The 14641-nt window shown below is 55.8% G+C and overlaps 1 protein-coding gene across 2 annotated transcripts in view; it reads left to right on the forward strand.

Annotated features, from left to right (window-relative positions):
• Window positions 1-14641, forward strand: part of LMX1B (LIM homeobox transcription factor 1 beta) — an 80337-nt gene that overhangs the window by 1292 nt on the left and 64404 nt on the right. For both annotated transcript variants that reach the window (XM_047701036.1, XM_047701037.1), the window contains exon 2: window positions 217-403. In XM_047701036.1, coding sequence (XP_047556992.1) covers window positions 217-403 — 187 coding nt within the window. The remainder of the gene's footprint in view (window positions 1-216; window positions 404-14641) is intronic.

A 14641-nucleotide genomic window follows, 5' to 3' on the forward strand; every position in this document is an offset into this window, starting at 1 on the left:
GAGACCCGCGGCCTCTCCGCGCGGGAGTCCGTGGCCTGGGACGAACCAGCTGAGGCTGCCCGGGCCCTGGTGCGGCGGCCAGGGGAGCGCAGGCGGCGGGCGGCGCTCCCGGCTTGCCCTCGCCCTTGGGGCCCGGGCTTCGGGCAGCGCGCGGCCGGGACGCTGGGGCCAAGCTGGTCGGGGCTGACCGCCCGGCTCTCGCCCTGTGCGCTGCAGGCTCCGACTGCCCGCATCCCGCCGTCTGCGAGGGCTGCCAGCGGCCCATCTCCGACCGCTTCCTGATGCGAGTCAATGAGTCTTCCTGGCACGAGGAGTGTTTGCAGTGCGCGGCGTGTCAGCAAGCCCTCACCACCAGCTGCTACTTCCGGGATCGGAAACTGTACTGCAAACAAGACTACCAACAGTAAGCCCCTCTCTCGTTCTTCTCCTTCCCTGCCGCCGCCCCGGCCCTCGAGCCCCGCCACCCCCCACTGCCAGGCCCGCGTCTGCCCAACTGTCTGCCCAACTGCCGGCTCCACCACTGCTGGGCCCATCAGTTCTAAGGGCTGTGAGGGCTGTGCGACTCCTGACGGGGACTAACCATCCCAGCCAGGCTGCCACTGGTGGGGTGGCCGGGAGCCTCTGGCGGTCCCTAGTTGCCATCTTTTGTCCGGAAACCTGCACTGGTTGGGGTACAGGACAAGGCCCTTGGCCAATTAGGAGATACCATCCCTCTGTCCAGGGACAGGGCCTGACCTCACTGAGACCTAAACTGGGGACCAGTGATTGATTTCCAAATGAAAACAGTGCTTTAGGGAGCCAGGCCCTGGTGGTGTGCTTCCCAAAAGTAGGGTTTTAAGGAGGTCTGGGATTCCTGGAGCAAGGAAGTGGAGTTTGGGGGGCTACTGAGTTGCCCGGGCAGCTCAGGATGCCTCCTTCCTGCCATGCTCTCTGTTGTCCTATCAGTCCTTGATAGAAAAGAGGGTCCATTCTCTCCAAACCGTTCCATGCGGGAATTTTGCACTTTTTGCTGGCTGGAGGAACTGTCTAGGAAGAGGACCTCAAGAGGTGGCAAACCACAGTCTGGGGCTCCTGGGGGTGGGGTTGAGAGCTGCCCAAGTCAGCCTTCCCCAGCAGGCCCTCCTTCTTGCAGTGTTTGTGTTAGAGAGGGGGTGGCTTGCTTTGCCCTGGTGTAGCCTAAGGCTCAAGGTTGAGTCTGGAGACTATGGGTTGAGCCCTACCTGCTAACTTTTGTTTTTAAATGAGACTATGGATTTGTCTGGCAAGGTTCTGGGACAGTTAAGAGCAGATTTGGGCTTTTTCTTTTCATCCTCTGCGTTTTGTGCCTGGCAGTGTGATTGGGAGGGAGGCAGAGAGGAGCAATAGCCAAAAGAAAGGTGTCGGCACGCCCAGGGAGGACAGAACTTTCTAGTGAGGTCCAAAAGACCCTTTTAGATGGGGCTGCAGGATGAGGAGGCTCTCAGGTGTTTGGGGGTTCAGGGGGAGCTGTGTGTGCCCAAGTCTCCAGGAAAAGTGTGGGCTGCCAATGCCTGGTGATCACTGCAGCCTACCTGTCTGCCCAGGAACTGTTCCTAAATCCAGGCCCTGATGGGAAGTGGAGCATCTGGGGTGCTCCATCTCCATCTCTCTAGCTGCTTGGCTGGGGCCTGGAAATGGTGGGACTGTAGGCTAAAGCCCTGGAGAGGGTATTAGGTTCTGCTCTGAAAGGTTCTGGCTGAGCCCCAAAACAGCACCTTATCTGACTGTGCTCCCCTGGTCTGGAAGGTCCGATAGGACCTGCTCTCTGCACCTTGCTCTTCCTGCCCACTGGGGGCTCTGCGGGCAGGAATTGGGGTTCATTTCAGAGAGTCAGCTCTTTTGCTGATCCCAGAGTCTTGCTGAGACCTCTCCCTCTCTCTGGAGCACCCCAAAGTAGGCACCTTGCCGTTGGTAGCATTTGGGCTATGCCCTGGACTGACAGGATTCTAGTTCCAGGAGAAAGTGTGGCCACCAGTCAGTTCAGCCACAAGCAGGCATAGAGCAGGACAAATAAAATGGGGAAAGTAGTCGGGGTAGATGTGATTGGGGGCTTTGGTCTGGCCAAAGGGCAGGGTTCACAAACTTCCAGCCCACCCATGTCCTGCCAGCCTGCACCTCTGCCTGCCTGACCCTTAGCTCAGCTCTGGCACTGCCACTTCCAGCTTAGCTCAGCCACCGGCCTGGGTGACTCAACATGTGGGGGCGGGAGGCCCAGGAACCTGGAAATGGGCCTCCAAGTCACTGGAGCAGATTTGGGGGGAAATTTTTTTTTTACATGTTGGAAGGACCCTTTCCAACCTCTAGCATGCATCTGCCAGGTCTCTCCCCCTACTCCTCAGTCCTCTGTGGAGCTTCTGTTTAAAACAAGGAGAGGATGCTTCCTGGTTCTTCCGAGCACAGAACTGTAAAGTCACAAAATTTGAACAGATGTTACCACGGCAGAGCGACTAGCTCCCTAATTTTACAAAACAATTGAACATTAAATTTTTGTGTTGCCTTTGTTGAAAGCCTATTTGTTTTTTAAAAAGAGAAAAAAGGCGCCTCTCCGAGAGCTTGATGCTTCAGTGTAGTTGGGACGTGTCTGCGGGTGAATTCCGGCTCCGGGAGAATCTCGGGTCCCTAGTTCCGAGTCTGGGTCCCGCAAGGCGGCAGGCTTCAGGCGGGCATTATTCACGCCCCTCATGGTGCCCTCCTCCTCCCTCGCCCCCTCTTTCTTCCAATAAGGCCAATTAGGTATCTGCACTAGGCCGGCCGGTTGGGGGCTGAGGAGAGGTTGTTCTCTAGACAATCCTATGGACAAATACCCCGGGTCTCGCCTCAGCGTTTCCCAGGGAGAGCAGGCGCAGCGAGGTAGGCAGGGCCTCACGGGAGAAGCGATGTTCTTTTTCACAATAAAAGTTTATTTCACGATTTATTTTTTTTCTTTGAGGATCGCAGATGCATATTTATTGCATCTGTGCGTAAATGCTTTTCAGACGAAAATCCCGGCTAGTGGGCGCAGAGACGTGCCTTCTCGATTTGGTCGAACCTTTGTGTCCGCGGTTCGGGGAAATTAACAACGCCCCCTCCCCAATAACTTGTGAAAAAATGTGGCCTCACCGCACCGCGGAGCTTTCGAGGCTTGGTCCTTAGAAAGAGGTTGCTATTTTTATTAAGCGTCTCTTCTTCCTTTCGATTTGTTCTAAAGATCTGGGACACCCAGAAGCGCAGCGTTATTTTACGCACCATGGGGGATATTAATTGACGATCGGGAACATTTAATAGCATTTGATAAAATCCACCCGAACGTCCTGGACGGACAAAGCGGAGCGCGGGGCGGCAGCATTTGGGTATTTTCACGCACAACTCGAGAAGTTTACTTTTTCTCCTTACATGCTTTTGGGGGCTCCTTCTTCAAAAAAAAAAAAAAAAGTGTCGGATTGTTCTGTGCCCGAGGCTCTGGCCCCTCGGCTGCCGGAGCTCCTTCTCGGACTCACAACCTGGTTAGAAACCGGGAGGAAACGGGGTTTCCTCCAAACGCAAAATCGCAAACACCTCTCTCCTTCCTCCACCGCATGAAAAAAAAAAAATGACAACATAATTCCCCCCCCCCCCCGCCCCATTTTTTTTTTCTTGGTGGCTTGGCCAAATGGAATTATGTAAGTCTTTTTTCTTGCCGTCTGTCGCTCGTCTGGAAAGCGTTTCTATCCTGAGGAGGTGGCGAATTCCTGGAGGAGGCTCCGGAAGGGGGGAGGGTCGGGGGAGAGTCCAAAAATCTGTCACAAAATGGAGTCTAATCGCTTGTAAGACAGCTCCCAGGCCTGGCGACCCGAGATCCGTTGGTGCACAAGCGGGAGCCTGCGTGCGCCGAAGGACCCGACGCTCCTGCTTGGGCCGAGCTCCCACCTCGCCATCCCGGGCCGGCGGCGCCCTTCCGCCCGGAGGGCCTGCCCAGGCGGCCTCGCCCCTTTTCGAGCAGAGTTACAGGGCTCCGCTGAGCCTGCGAGGGTCCCCTTGGGCTCTCCTGCCCAGATAGGATGTGCCCACCCGCGGAAGGGGGGGAGCAGGGAGACTTTGATTGAGTTTCAGGAAAAAACACTGTCTGAGTCCTGGGGTGATTTTTTTTCTTTTCTTTTCTCTTTTCTTTTCTTTTCTTTTTTCCCCCCTTTTTTCTTTTCTTTTTCTTTTTTTTTGGGGGGGGGGGCGGTAAATCTACCCCAGCTGGCTCCAGCTCCAGTGGCCCAACCTGGCTCTTCCCAGCACATTCCTTTTCTTCTTTCCTTGGAAGTGTTTACACCGGGAAAGGCCTACCAAAGAGGCTCACCTCTCTTTGGAGCACCAGCTCTGGCAGAGTAGGGGTGTGGCACGCGGAGAGCAAAGCCCGGCTCCAGCCTCTCCTGCCTGCTGTTTCTCCCAGCTTGGAAGGCCTTCTCCTATAAGGCCTTCCTATGGGGTGCCAGTTACCAGCAGCGCCTCCCCTACCAGTAGGGTATCCCAGCTGGCACGGCCCGCATCTGTCTCATTCAGAACTGCAGACATCCCTGCCCACAGCCTGAGGTAGAGGGTCTGTCCTGGAACTGGATCCGCTTGGAAGGAAGAACCCAAGCTTGGCCTTGTAGAAAGGCCTCGGTAGTGCTCTCCCTGGGGGTTTGAGGGCTGAAGGGCTCTCACTTTGCCAGCCCAAGTCTGGGACCCTCTGGCCCTTGCAATGGCACCCTCCTTTTAACCCCAGCACCTCGACTGCAGGTAGAAGGGTAAGCAAAGGCCTTCCTAAAGCTGCAGTCATCAGCTGCTGAACGGAGGCATTATTCACAGCTGACTCCTGGCTCACCTTGTATTCCCCAGGCTCTGGGCTAGTACAGCCTAATTTGTTTGCTGGATTTTTCTTGAGTCGGGGAAGAAGGCTGTGAGGATTTCCTCTAGAGTAGGTGATTGTCCGCCCTCAGCAACATCCTACCCTGCCGCACTGGAACCAGGCTTAGGCCCTGGCATCTATCTGAGCCTCTTCTGTTAAATGGGGACATAGCCCCCTGGGGGAAAGGATTCTAATAAGGATTCAAGATAACATGCCCCCAAGGACCTGGCATCTCACCTGGTATGTTGTTAATACTTTGGAAATTATTGTTGTTACCATTATCACCAGCAGTGTGGCAAGGAATGTCCTGTCCTCAAGGAGACAACAAACTGCCCATGGGTTCCGTGCCAGAGAAAGGTACAGCTGGCATGGTAGGCTTGCCATGAGCCTCTCTGTGCAGGGAAAATGAGGGGCACCTCTGGGAAAATCATTCCCTTTACCTGAGTGGGGCACTGTATGGGCCATTTCTCAGTGAGGAGAAGAGCTGTGGACTCTGAGAGCTGGGTTCGCCTCCCAGCCCCATTCAGCAGCCATCGGATCTTAGCCAACTGACGACCTGTTTCAGAGCCCCAGCTTCTCCCAACAGCAAATTAGGGGTGATGATACAATTTCCCAGGGTGGTTGTAAGGATGACACAAGGTACCTGGTGGGGTTTCAGTCCATGTTCCATGCTCCGTGGGATCCAGTATCCTCTTCACTACCTTCAGAGAAGCAGAAAAACTTCTGATTATATAGATAAGAACAGTTGCCAACTGTGCATTACCAGGAAGGTCAGGTAGCAGGATGGGCCTGGTGTTCTGGCCCCTTTCTCCTTGCGGGCTGTGAGAGGGAGTGGAATGGGTCCAGAGCAAAGATCTTAACACTGGGGAGCAATTAGACTCTTCAGGGTCTGAGAATAGCTTGAAAAATCCTACTCAATAATATAATTTCATATTTGGAAAACACTTGGTGCTTGCTGTTTTTGTTATTCAAATGACAAGGGGGAAAAAAATCTCAACCCAGCATCTCTAAGGTTCAAAGATGAGGGAGAGTTGGGGGGGGGGGTGATAAGGTAGAGAGATCCAGAGATCTGTTTGTTTCTCCAAAAGATGGGGTTTAAAAGGTGGAGAAACACAGGCTCAGGTGGTCAGATGAAAGCCCACAGAGGTTTGTTCTGTCCAGGATGGGCTGGCTGTGTGTCCCCCAGGGAATTTCCTCTGTCCTGTGGCTATGAGGTTTTTAAAACAGAAAAAGAAAAAAAAAATTCCCAGCGCTACTGCCCTACTTTGGCATTAGTTAGCTGAGGAATGGAGGATACATTCAACGACATGAGTTATAACTTCCAATTTGTTGGACACCATCATCAGGCCTCAGCTTCAAGGGAGGGAGGAAGAAAGGGATGGTCCACTCATCCCAGGAGCTGTCATCCCGTATGAGCTGTCAGTCAACCTTGGGGTGCAGGAGGACCCAAAGCCCTTGGCTTTCTGGCTGACCCAGCCCTCTCCAACTCTCAGAGTCTGTGCTGATGGCAGCAGAGAGCAAAACCAAAATTATATATATTTATTGCTACTGCAGTCAGAAGTGGGGAGGCGGTGGTAGTGAAGGGAGGGTAAGGCTGAAAACCATATTTGAAAAAGTTGATTCACGAAAGCAGAGGAAGCAAAGTGGCAGACGCTTGCCATTTCATCGACCGGCTGGTGTTCTCCATTCATGTCATAAATGTCTCCTGTCATTTGAAGCCAAAAGCAACATGATTTGGTTCCCCGGTGGCCTATAGGGTTTTTCTCTTTTTTTTGCAGTAAATGTTTATTTGTTAATAATATACTTTAAACAGCCTAGCTTTGACCTCAAGTCTCCCGAAGCATCCATCTTCTCTCAGAAAAATCTTTCAAAGTTTGTGTAATTTTGGGGGGAAGGTGTAACTGACGGGGCAGTGAAGGGTCTGTGTTTGCTTTAACTACCGCTGTGTTGTGGAGTGGTGGGGTATAAGGGGCCACTGTGCTCCGAATGGCAACTTTCTTGGGTTTCAGGCCTGGCTGACAGCACTTCCTCGCTGCCCTTTACCTTTGCTTCGCCTGATCAGAACAAATAAATTTCTGCGTGGGCCCTTCCTTTGTTATTCCCGGGGCAATATTGTATCCATTTCTGTTCAGCTTCTTGACTGACGGCCCCTGGACCTGCCCTGTCGACCCTGGGGCCCCCGAAGCGGGGTTGGGGAGTGTAGGGGTCCCAGGGATCTGTGAGTACGTTGAGGGGGGGTGGTGCTTTGTCTCGGTTGGGAGCCTGGCTCAGACTGGTCCGGTCCGAGTGTGCTGGCTGATGGCAGAGCACGGGGCTTGCCCAGGCACTTGGGGAACTGGGGGAAGTATTGCTGAAGGAAAAACCTAGTTCCTGGAGTTTGGTTCCAGAAGAAACAAAGATGTTTGCTTCCTGGCAGGCCCCTGCTTAAGAGGTTTCCCTGGGAACTGGGAGGTGGTTGCCAGCCGGGGAGGGTTCTGAGGGCTGCCCAGAGCAACAGAGGTGCCCACCGGGGCTGGCAGGAGTGAGGAGCCCACCGAGTTGCTGGTTGGATGCAGAAAGCTAAGTGAGGAGCATGCTGGAACACAGGACAGCCAGGGGCTCCCCTAACCCCCAGGCAGCTCTGTTGGGTGCTGCAGCAGCAGTGACAGGAGAGGAGGATAGCAGCCCTGGGTCGGGACGAGCTGGGTGTGACTGCTGTCCCCCCTTCTCCCACCTCCTGCTTTCCTCCGGGACTCAGTGACTGTTGTCATGTGATTCCTGAATTGCCATAGTTACAGGGCTGTCAGGGTATGGGCGCCTGCCCAGGCCTGGAGCTGCCCGGAGCCTGTGGAGATAGAGAGGACCAAGGTGCTCTGGAAACCACCTCCTGCCGACGGATGGCCTCCTGGGCGGGGCACGTTCTCTCAAAGGACAAAGAACAAAACTCCAGGTACAGATCAGGGATCAAGAATGTCTCTGGCTCTTGTGGCACAAGCCACGGGCCTTTAGGGAAGGGTTCCTTGCTCTTCTTGGGTCTCGGTTTCCTCCTCTGTGAAACAGGGGTGCTGGTTACAGTCTCGCAGGAAAAGTGACTCGATCTCTGAGGATAAAGTGAAACAAACCCAGAGGTGCCAGCCTGCATTGGGCATTTCGTCAGTAGGTGTTTCGTGCCTGCCTGCCTGCCTGGGAAGTGAGCTGGAGACACACTGCCTGGCAGGAATGCATTGTTGGTTTCGCACAGGCCCGGAACCGGGAGCCTCCCAAACGGGGCTCCCGTAGTGGCCTAGCCCACCCCCCTGCTCCATGCCCTGGGCTGGGGCCTGTGTTCTGAATTTTCCCCTTGGAAGGCGAATGGGGCAGGTCTGGCTGTCAGAAGCTGCTCCTCGGAGGCAGGCAGACAGCAGCCTATGGATGCCCGCCCCCCCATGACTACGGAGGGACATTGGTCCTGCTTTTATCCAACCTACTCTTGAGCGTGGCCAGTGCAGACAGGAACTCACAGGAACAGAGTCTTACTGACCCAGAGGGGCGGGCGCAGTAGTAGTCCGTCTAGAAAGCAAAGGAATTGACATTTCTGGAGCGCTGCCCTGTGTATTGGCCTTTATTGCTTTAGGTCCCTGTATAGGTGAGAAAACGGAGGTGGAGGGAGTTAAGTCACTCCTCTCAGGCCCAGAATGACTCCCGCAGATTTCTCCGTAGGTGGGTCTAACTCCCAAAGCAGATGGGATCCCTCAGTCCTCGGATGGGATCCCTCAGGCCTCGGATGGGATCCCTCAGGCCTCGGATGGGATCCCTCAGGCCTCAATTCCTGCTCTTCCCAAAGCCCCAGAGTCTGCTCCCAGGCAGCTGTGATTCACCTGAGTGCCCAGCCTGAAAGGGGTGTGTGTGGTGGGGGTTACTGCCCAGGGTTGGAAGGGGTGGGGGTGGGGGTCACTGCCCTCTTCGCACCAGAATATCCGTGTAGGGCCAGTCCTTGCCAGAGAAGAAAAAAAAGGTTAGAATAACTGACCCCCCCGCCCCCCGCCCCAGCGGTGAGCTTCCTTTAGGGCTTGAGGCCTGCGGGCGGGGCGGCTCTCGGAGGTCTCCACCCGTGCCCTCCTCCAGGCCCACCTCTCCCATGGTTCCTGCTCCTCGTTCCTCTTTCCCCTCAGTGGGGCAGCGTGGTGCACCGGCTGCTCGGCTCTGGGGCTCCTCGGCTGCGCCACGGGCGCCAGCAGTGGTTGATGAATTTCGGTGTCACCAGGGGTTTAGCCCGGATTTGGGAACCGCGCGCTCTAATACGCACACACGGTCCTGCCCCTTCTAAAGCGCAGCCCTTTCACCCAGCCGCTGATTTATGAAGGAATCCGATCCCGGGACGGGCTGGGCTGGAGCCGGGAACCGGGGCCCCGCCACAACCTTCGGACTCCTCTGCGTTTCGGGGGCCCTTGGCGGCTCCTGGTGCAATCCTGGGCCGGACTGGGTCGCATCTCCTGCGACCCAGGAGGAGCGAGTCCTCTCGGAGCCACTTAAACCTGCTGGAAAGGGAGCGAAGTGGAAGGAGGGAATTTTCTTTTGGAATGGAGCAAAGCCTTCGCCCCTCCCCAAGCCCTCCCGCCGACCCCCTCGGGCAGGCCCAAAAGAGGCGCGTTCGGGACGTTTGTTTATCGAGAGCACAGAAAATTGAAAAAAGAGTCTAAGACCTTTCTCCCGCCTGAGAAATGTGCACAGTCCCTCGGCTCCTGGAGGCGAAGAGGCGACCCCAATGCAGGGATCGCGGTACAGACGCTCCGGCCGACCCCAAGCCCCCTCCGTCCTGCGCGGGGCCGGAGCGCGGCGGGAGGGCAGATTTTTTTTTCAGATTTGGTTTGTAGGGGGGAAATGTGGTTGTATCAATCCACAAATATTTACTCTTAACAGACTTGTATCTGTGGAGATCTCGAACAAAGACAGTTTAGGGGGATTACAAAAACCCTAAACCCCGTTTTCCTCTCGGACTTGGTGCTTTAAATGCCAATTACAGGCGAGCCATATCCAACAGCAACGGGAGGAGGCGGGCAGGGTCGGGAGGGGCTGGGGCCGAGTCCAGCCATTAAATGTAACTTTTCATTATGGAAAGGATTTCGCTGGTTTTATCTTCTAATAAGATTATGTCACGAACACAAGTACCTAGGACGGTGCTGAGTGACAGGGCTCTGTCGTTTAATCAGAGACTGTGCCGCTCTGACCGCGGGGCCCTTTGTCCGTCGGAGTGAACGACGGAAACTTGCCGTCCTAATCCCCTTATTCATGTCAAGCAGAGAAAAGAAGCCAAGCACCTTACAACCGTGTCCCCTCCACCCCTTCCGAGGGCGGCGGGAGGAGGGGAGCTCCGGCCCTGCCGCCCCCGGGCCGACTTTCGTTTCGAGGGCGCTTGGGTTTCCCGAGCGCGCCAGGCGTTGCAGCAGGGGTGGGGGAAGGAGTTGCTTTTGGGGAGCCTCAATTGTCAGCTTCTGGAAAATGGGGGCAACGGCCCCACGACCAGAGGATACCAATTGGGAGGGGTGGGGGACTTTTCGCCTCCACTGACGGAAAGCACGGGCTGCTCTGTCCCCTCTTCCCAGGAAAGGTGGCGCTGGGGGGTGCACACCCACCATCCCCATGAAAGCGGGATTGACAAGAAGGGAGAGGCCGAACGGAGATGCCAGGCTGGGGTCCTGCGCGGGGCGGATTTCGTTGGATCCCTGGGACTGATGTCGCGACGCTCGTACTCCTGCGAGTCTCCGGGGTTGACCATTCCCGGCTGCTCGCTCGGCCCCTTTCTTCTGAGGGCGAATTCCTTTGTTCGACCCCTGCGGAAACCCGCTTCTCCGCCGGGCCCGTGGCGCCTTTATTCTCGACACCGCTGCTGCCGCCACCCCAGTCCCACAGTGTGCAGATCTGTCGCGCGGCCGCCCCCCGCCCCCCGCCCCGGCCGCGCAGACCCAGCTGGGTCTGCCGACCGGCCCCTCGACGTCGCCGCCGTCGCCGCCTTGCCCCTGCCCCGGCCCCGGCCGCCGGCTCGACCACTAGACCTCCACCCCGCACAGCGGGCGCCGCGGGCGCGGACTTTAGCCGCCGGCGTTCACCTCTGGGCACAGTCGGAAGCCGCGGGCGTCGGAGAAACGGCGGGCGCGGTTCCGGGTCGCTGCACCGGCTGAAAAAACCAAAAGCAAAACCAACACCTAGCAAATGAAACCTGCGTGCCCCCAGGGCTCCACTCTGCACCGCTGCAGAGGACCAGGCGGACTACCTCTCGGCCAGTTTCTAGGATCTCAGGCCGGAGGCCCCAGAGTCAATGGAGCAGGAGAGGAGACTTCGGAGGAATTTGTCTCTAATGTACCTGGCTCCTTAGCCTCCTTTTAAAGCTCTTAGTCTGTGCTCTAGGGCAGTCTCCCAGGCACCCCAGTGCGTCCTGGGAACTCTCTGGAGACGCCTGACTGCTCAGTCTCCTCCCTCCAGGGTCCAGGCTCCGTGCGGAGAGGATCGGCGGAGAGCAGGGTGTCACCTCGTAAAAGCGACAGGCAGGGGCTGTTTTATGGGGAGGGAGAAGGGGCAGGAAGTGATGCTTCCATCTCTGGCCCCGCAGGGATGGAGAGCCACGATGGAAAGAGCACTGTCTGGGCAGGGGACCGGGGACAGGGGGACAGGGCTGGGTCAGAGACAGCTGGGTCTGCAACATTAACCACGGGACGCGGGCCTACCGAGCTGGGAGCCGGGAGCTCACCCACCGCGGGCTCCCTCCCAGAGCCCCCTCTGCAGTCCCCGGCTCAGCCAACAGCTCTGGCCCTTCCTCCCAAGTTGGGGCGGGGGAGAGACTTTCTCCCTCGAAACACTTGATACCAACTTCGGTTTTTTGGCAAGAAAAATAAGCCTTGTTTGGAAAGGGGGGGGGGTGGTTGAGTGAGCGAGGGAAGGAGTGAGCTGGCGGCAGAGCAAACTTTGCGGATTAGGTTTCAGCGCCTCCGCCCCACCCCCAGCCCGCGGCGGTGATTTGTGTGCGGGGGTCTGTGACCCTACGAGGCATCAAACGGCCCGCGGGAACCGGCCGAGTTCAGAGGGACAGTGGGCAGAGGGGCGGCCTAAGACAACGCAGATGGTTCATATCAGCCCGGCCGGGCCAAGCCCTAGGCCCGCCAGCCTGGGCTGCTCAGCAGGGAAGAGGTCTGGGGGTATTCCGGGGAGACAGGGGCCTGAGCACTAAGAGGAGCCCAGAAATGCGGCAGTAGATGCCCAGTGGGTCCCAGGTGAAAGGGGGCGAGGGGGCCTGTGACAGAGTTCCTCTTCCAGGTGGTCCTGACCCCATCCAGCTTAGGGGGAACCTGACCCTCCTCGTCTCCCCAGAGTAGCCTCTGGTCCAGAAGGCAGACCCTCCAGCCTCTGCCAAGTGGCCAGAGCTTACGCCTTCCCTGCCCTGCAGGCAGCTGGGGCTCATCCAGGGGTTCCTAGTACCCCTCCCCCAGGGACCCCTAGTGGCCTTTTTCTTCTGGGAAGGTGCCCTGCCCTCAGCTTGCCTGCTGCAGTGGGTTTGGGAGGCCCTCACCTCCCTCTGACATACATTCATGCTTTCATTTGTTTGTTCGTTTCTTCCTTCCTTCCTTCCTTCCTTCCTTCCTTCATTCTGCCACTGTGGTAGAATACCCTTCCCCTTTCTGCCGGCTTCAACTCTTCTACCTGGCCTCAGCTAACTCTGAGGGACTCCTCCTTTCTCCCTCCTAACCCCAGGGGAAAGCCAAGAGGTAGGCTCATTCATACCTTAACCCAAAGCTTTGCTTTTGCGGGGTGGGGGGAGGTGGGGAGGGTCCTGCTTGGTGAGGCTGGGAGGGGCTCTTGTCTCCCAGACTGCTGCCCCCTCTCCCTAGAGCTGGAGCTTGGTGGTTGTCAACACCAACAGGCCCAGGCTTCCCTGCCCTATTTCCAGGGCCTGGTTTTCCCTGCAGCCTCCAAGAACCCTCTTCAGTGATCACAGAGGGGGCGCACTGGGATGACACCCACCACCCAGACCTTGGGCTGCTTTAGCAGGGTCTCAGCTGAAGAGATCTTCGAGATCCTTGTAGAAACAGGAAAACCGAGGCTCAGGTGTGGCTAGTATTTGCCCTAAAGCTCACTCAGTTGTGGCAGAAGGGAGACAGAACCCCCAGTTTACCCATGGCCAAGTTAGGGGCCTATGTGGCAACTCCACAATTCTTTCTAAAACCTGCTCCCAGACTCTGGCTTTAGCACTGGCTTACTCTTTTCTCCTGAGGCTGAGGTCACTGGAGGGGAAGGCCCTTCAGTCCTGGTTCCTGAAGGGTCTAACAGGCATGTCTCCATGATGGAATGAGTTTGAGAACTTTCTGGATAGCATGGAGCCATGTGCATTTGGCAATTTTGTCTTCTAAACTGGGACATTGAAAGACAAGAGCCAGGTGACCACATCCCTCTGTCCTTGTGTCTGACTCCCAAACACCCTGGGCTTGGCCCTTCTTCTCTACAGTGGGTCATGGGGAGGCCAGTGGCCTGGCCAGCGCCACAGAGGGCCAGGGGACTGCCAGGACGTCTCGGGGTTTTGTCTCCCAGGATCCCTGCCTCAGGGGAGCAGCCGGCTGGGTCATCTGTACATGGAAGACACATCTGTACTCCACATGTTAGAGACTGAGCAGAGGACATGTGGTTTGGGATGTGTTATCTTAATCATATTTATTAGTCAATCCTAAAATTTAAAAAAAAAAGTTTGATATTGTTAGCATTGGGAAAAGATCCCCAAATCTACAGGGTGACAGATCAGCGGAGGCCGCCAGCGGCAGCCAGCTTTCTTTCAGCTGGGATCAGGATGCAACTTTGGAAGTTCTTCGGGTTGTTCTAGTGTGATGGAGTCTCTATGCCGTGAAACAACACTGACTGCTTTCATTTTCCCAAGCAGAGATCTGAAGCAAAATTAATTACCCCGCCTTGACTGATAGTTGTTCTGTTGGAGTATGGTTCTAATCCTTATTAACATTCTCTAAAGTCAGGCATGAAATATGACTTTTACACCACACTCTTTGGCATATGTTTTTCTTTTCCAGGATATTTTTCAGACTATCTCCAAGCCTCACTGCTGTTCATTATTTTTGCCGTAGGTCTAAAGTTGCCAGCCCCAAAACCAGCCCCGCGCAGAGCACAGCCAAGGGGGTGGGGAATGGGAGCGACATCCCCGCTCACGATGCAAATTGCTTCTGATTATTGAGCTTTGAATGTTTTCCTCCATCATGTTTTTATTAAAAACTCCGGCATATTTACGCTTGATGGTGTCTTCAATTAAGTTTAAAAAAAAAAAAAAAAAAGCAAGGGGTTCCCCTTTCCATAGCAGTATGTAAAGAAAATAGTTGTTATGACCGCAGAATTATCGTCCAAAGCTGGTTCTAGTAAAGCTAGCCCGGCTTTGACAAGCCCAGCAGGCTGGGAGCTTTTTTCTAAGTGTTCCAGCTGCTGAGGAAACAGACCAGAGAGGAAGCCCACAGAAGCCTCCGTTCTGCAGGGTACTCAGGCCGCCTCGCAGGAGCTAACACCTCCCGAGTTTCTGGGCTGCAGAAGGGGGCCAGGCTGGCTGCAGGGGGCTTGGTGATGGGCAGGTCTGGCCCCTGAGAGAGTATAACACCCCCAGCCCCACCAAGAATCACACAGCTGATGCTTGCTGAGTGAGTGCACATGGTTTGTGAAGCACTTCACAGTTTTTGAAGGTGCTGTGGCTATGATGTGGGTGTTGTGATCATTTACGGAGCAGACAACTGGAGCAGAGAGAGGTTGGGTAACTTGCCCAAGGTCACACAGCTAGTTAAGTGGAACTGGGTT

This window comes from Lutra lutra, chromosome 13, assembly GCF_902655055.1.
Source record: "Lutra lutra chromosome 13, mLutLut1.2, whole genome shotgun sequence".
In the NCBI taxonomy this organism is placed as follows: domain Eukaryota; kingdom Metazoa; phylum Chordata; class Mammalia; order Carnivora; family Mustelidae; genus Lutra; species Lutra lutra.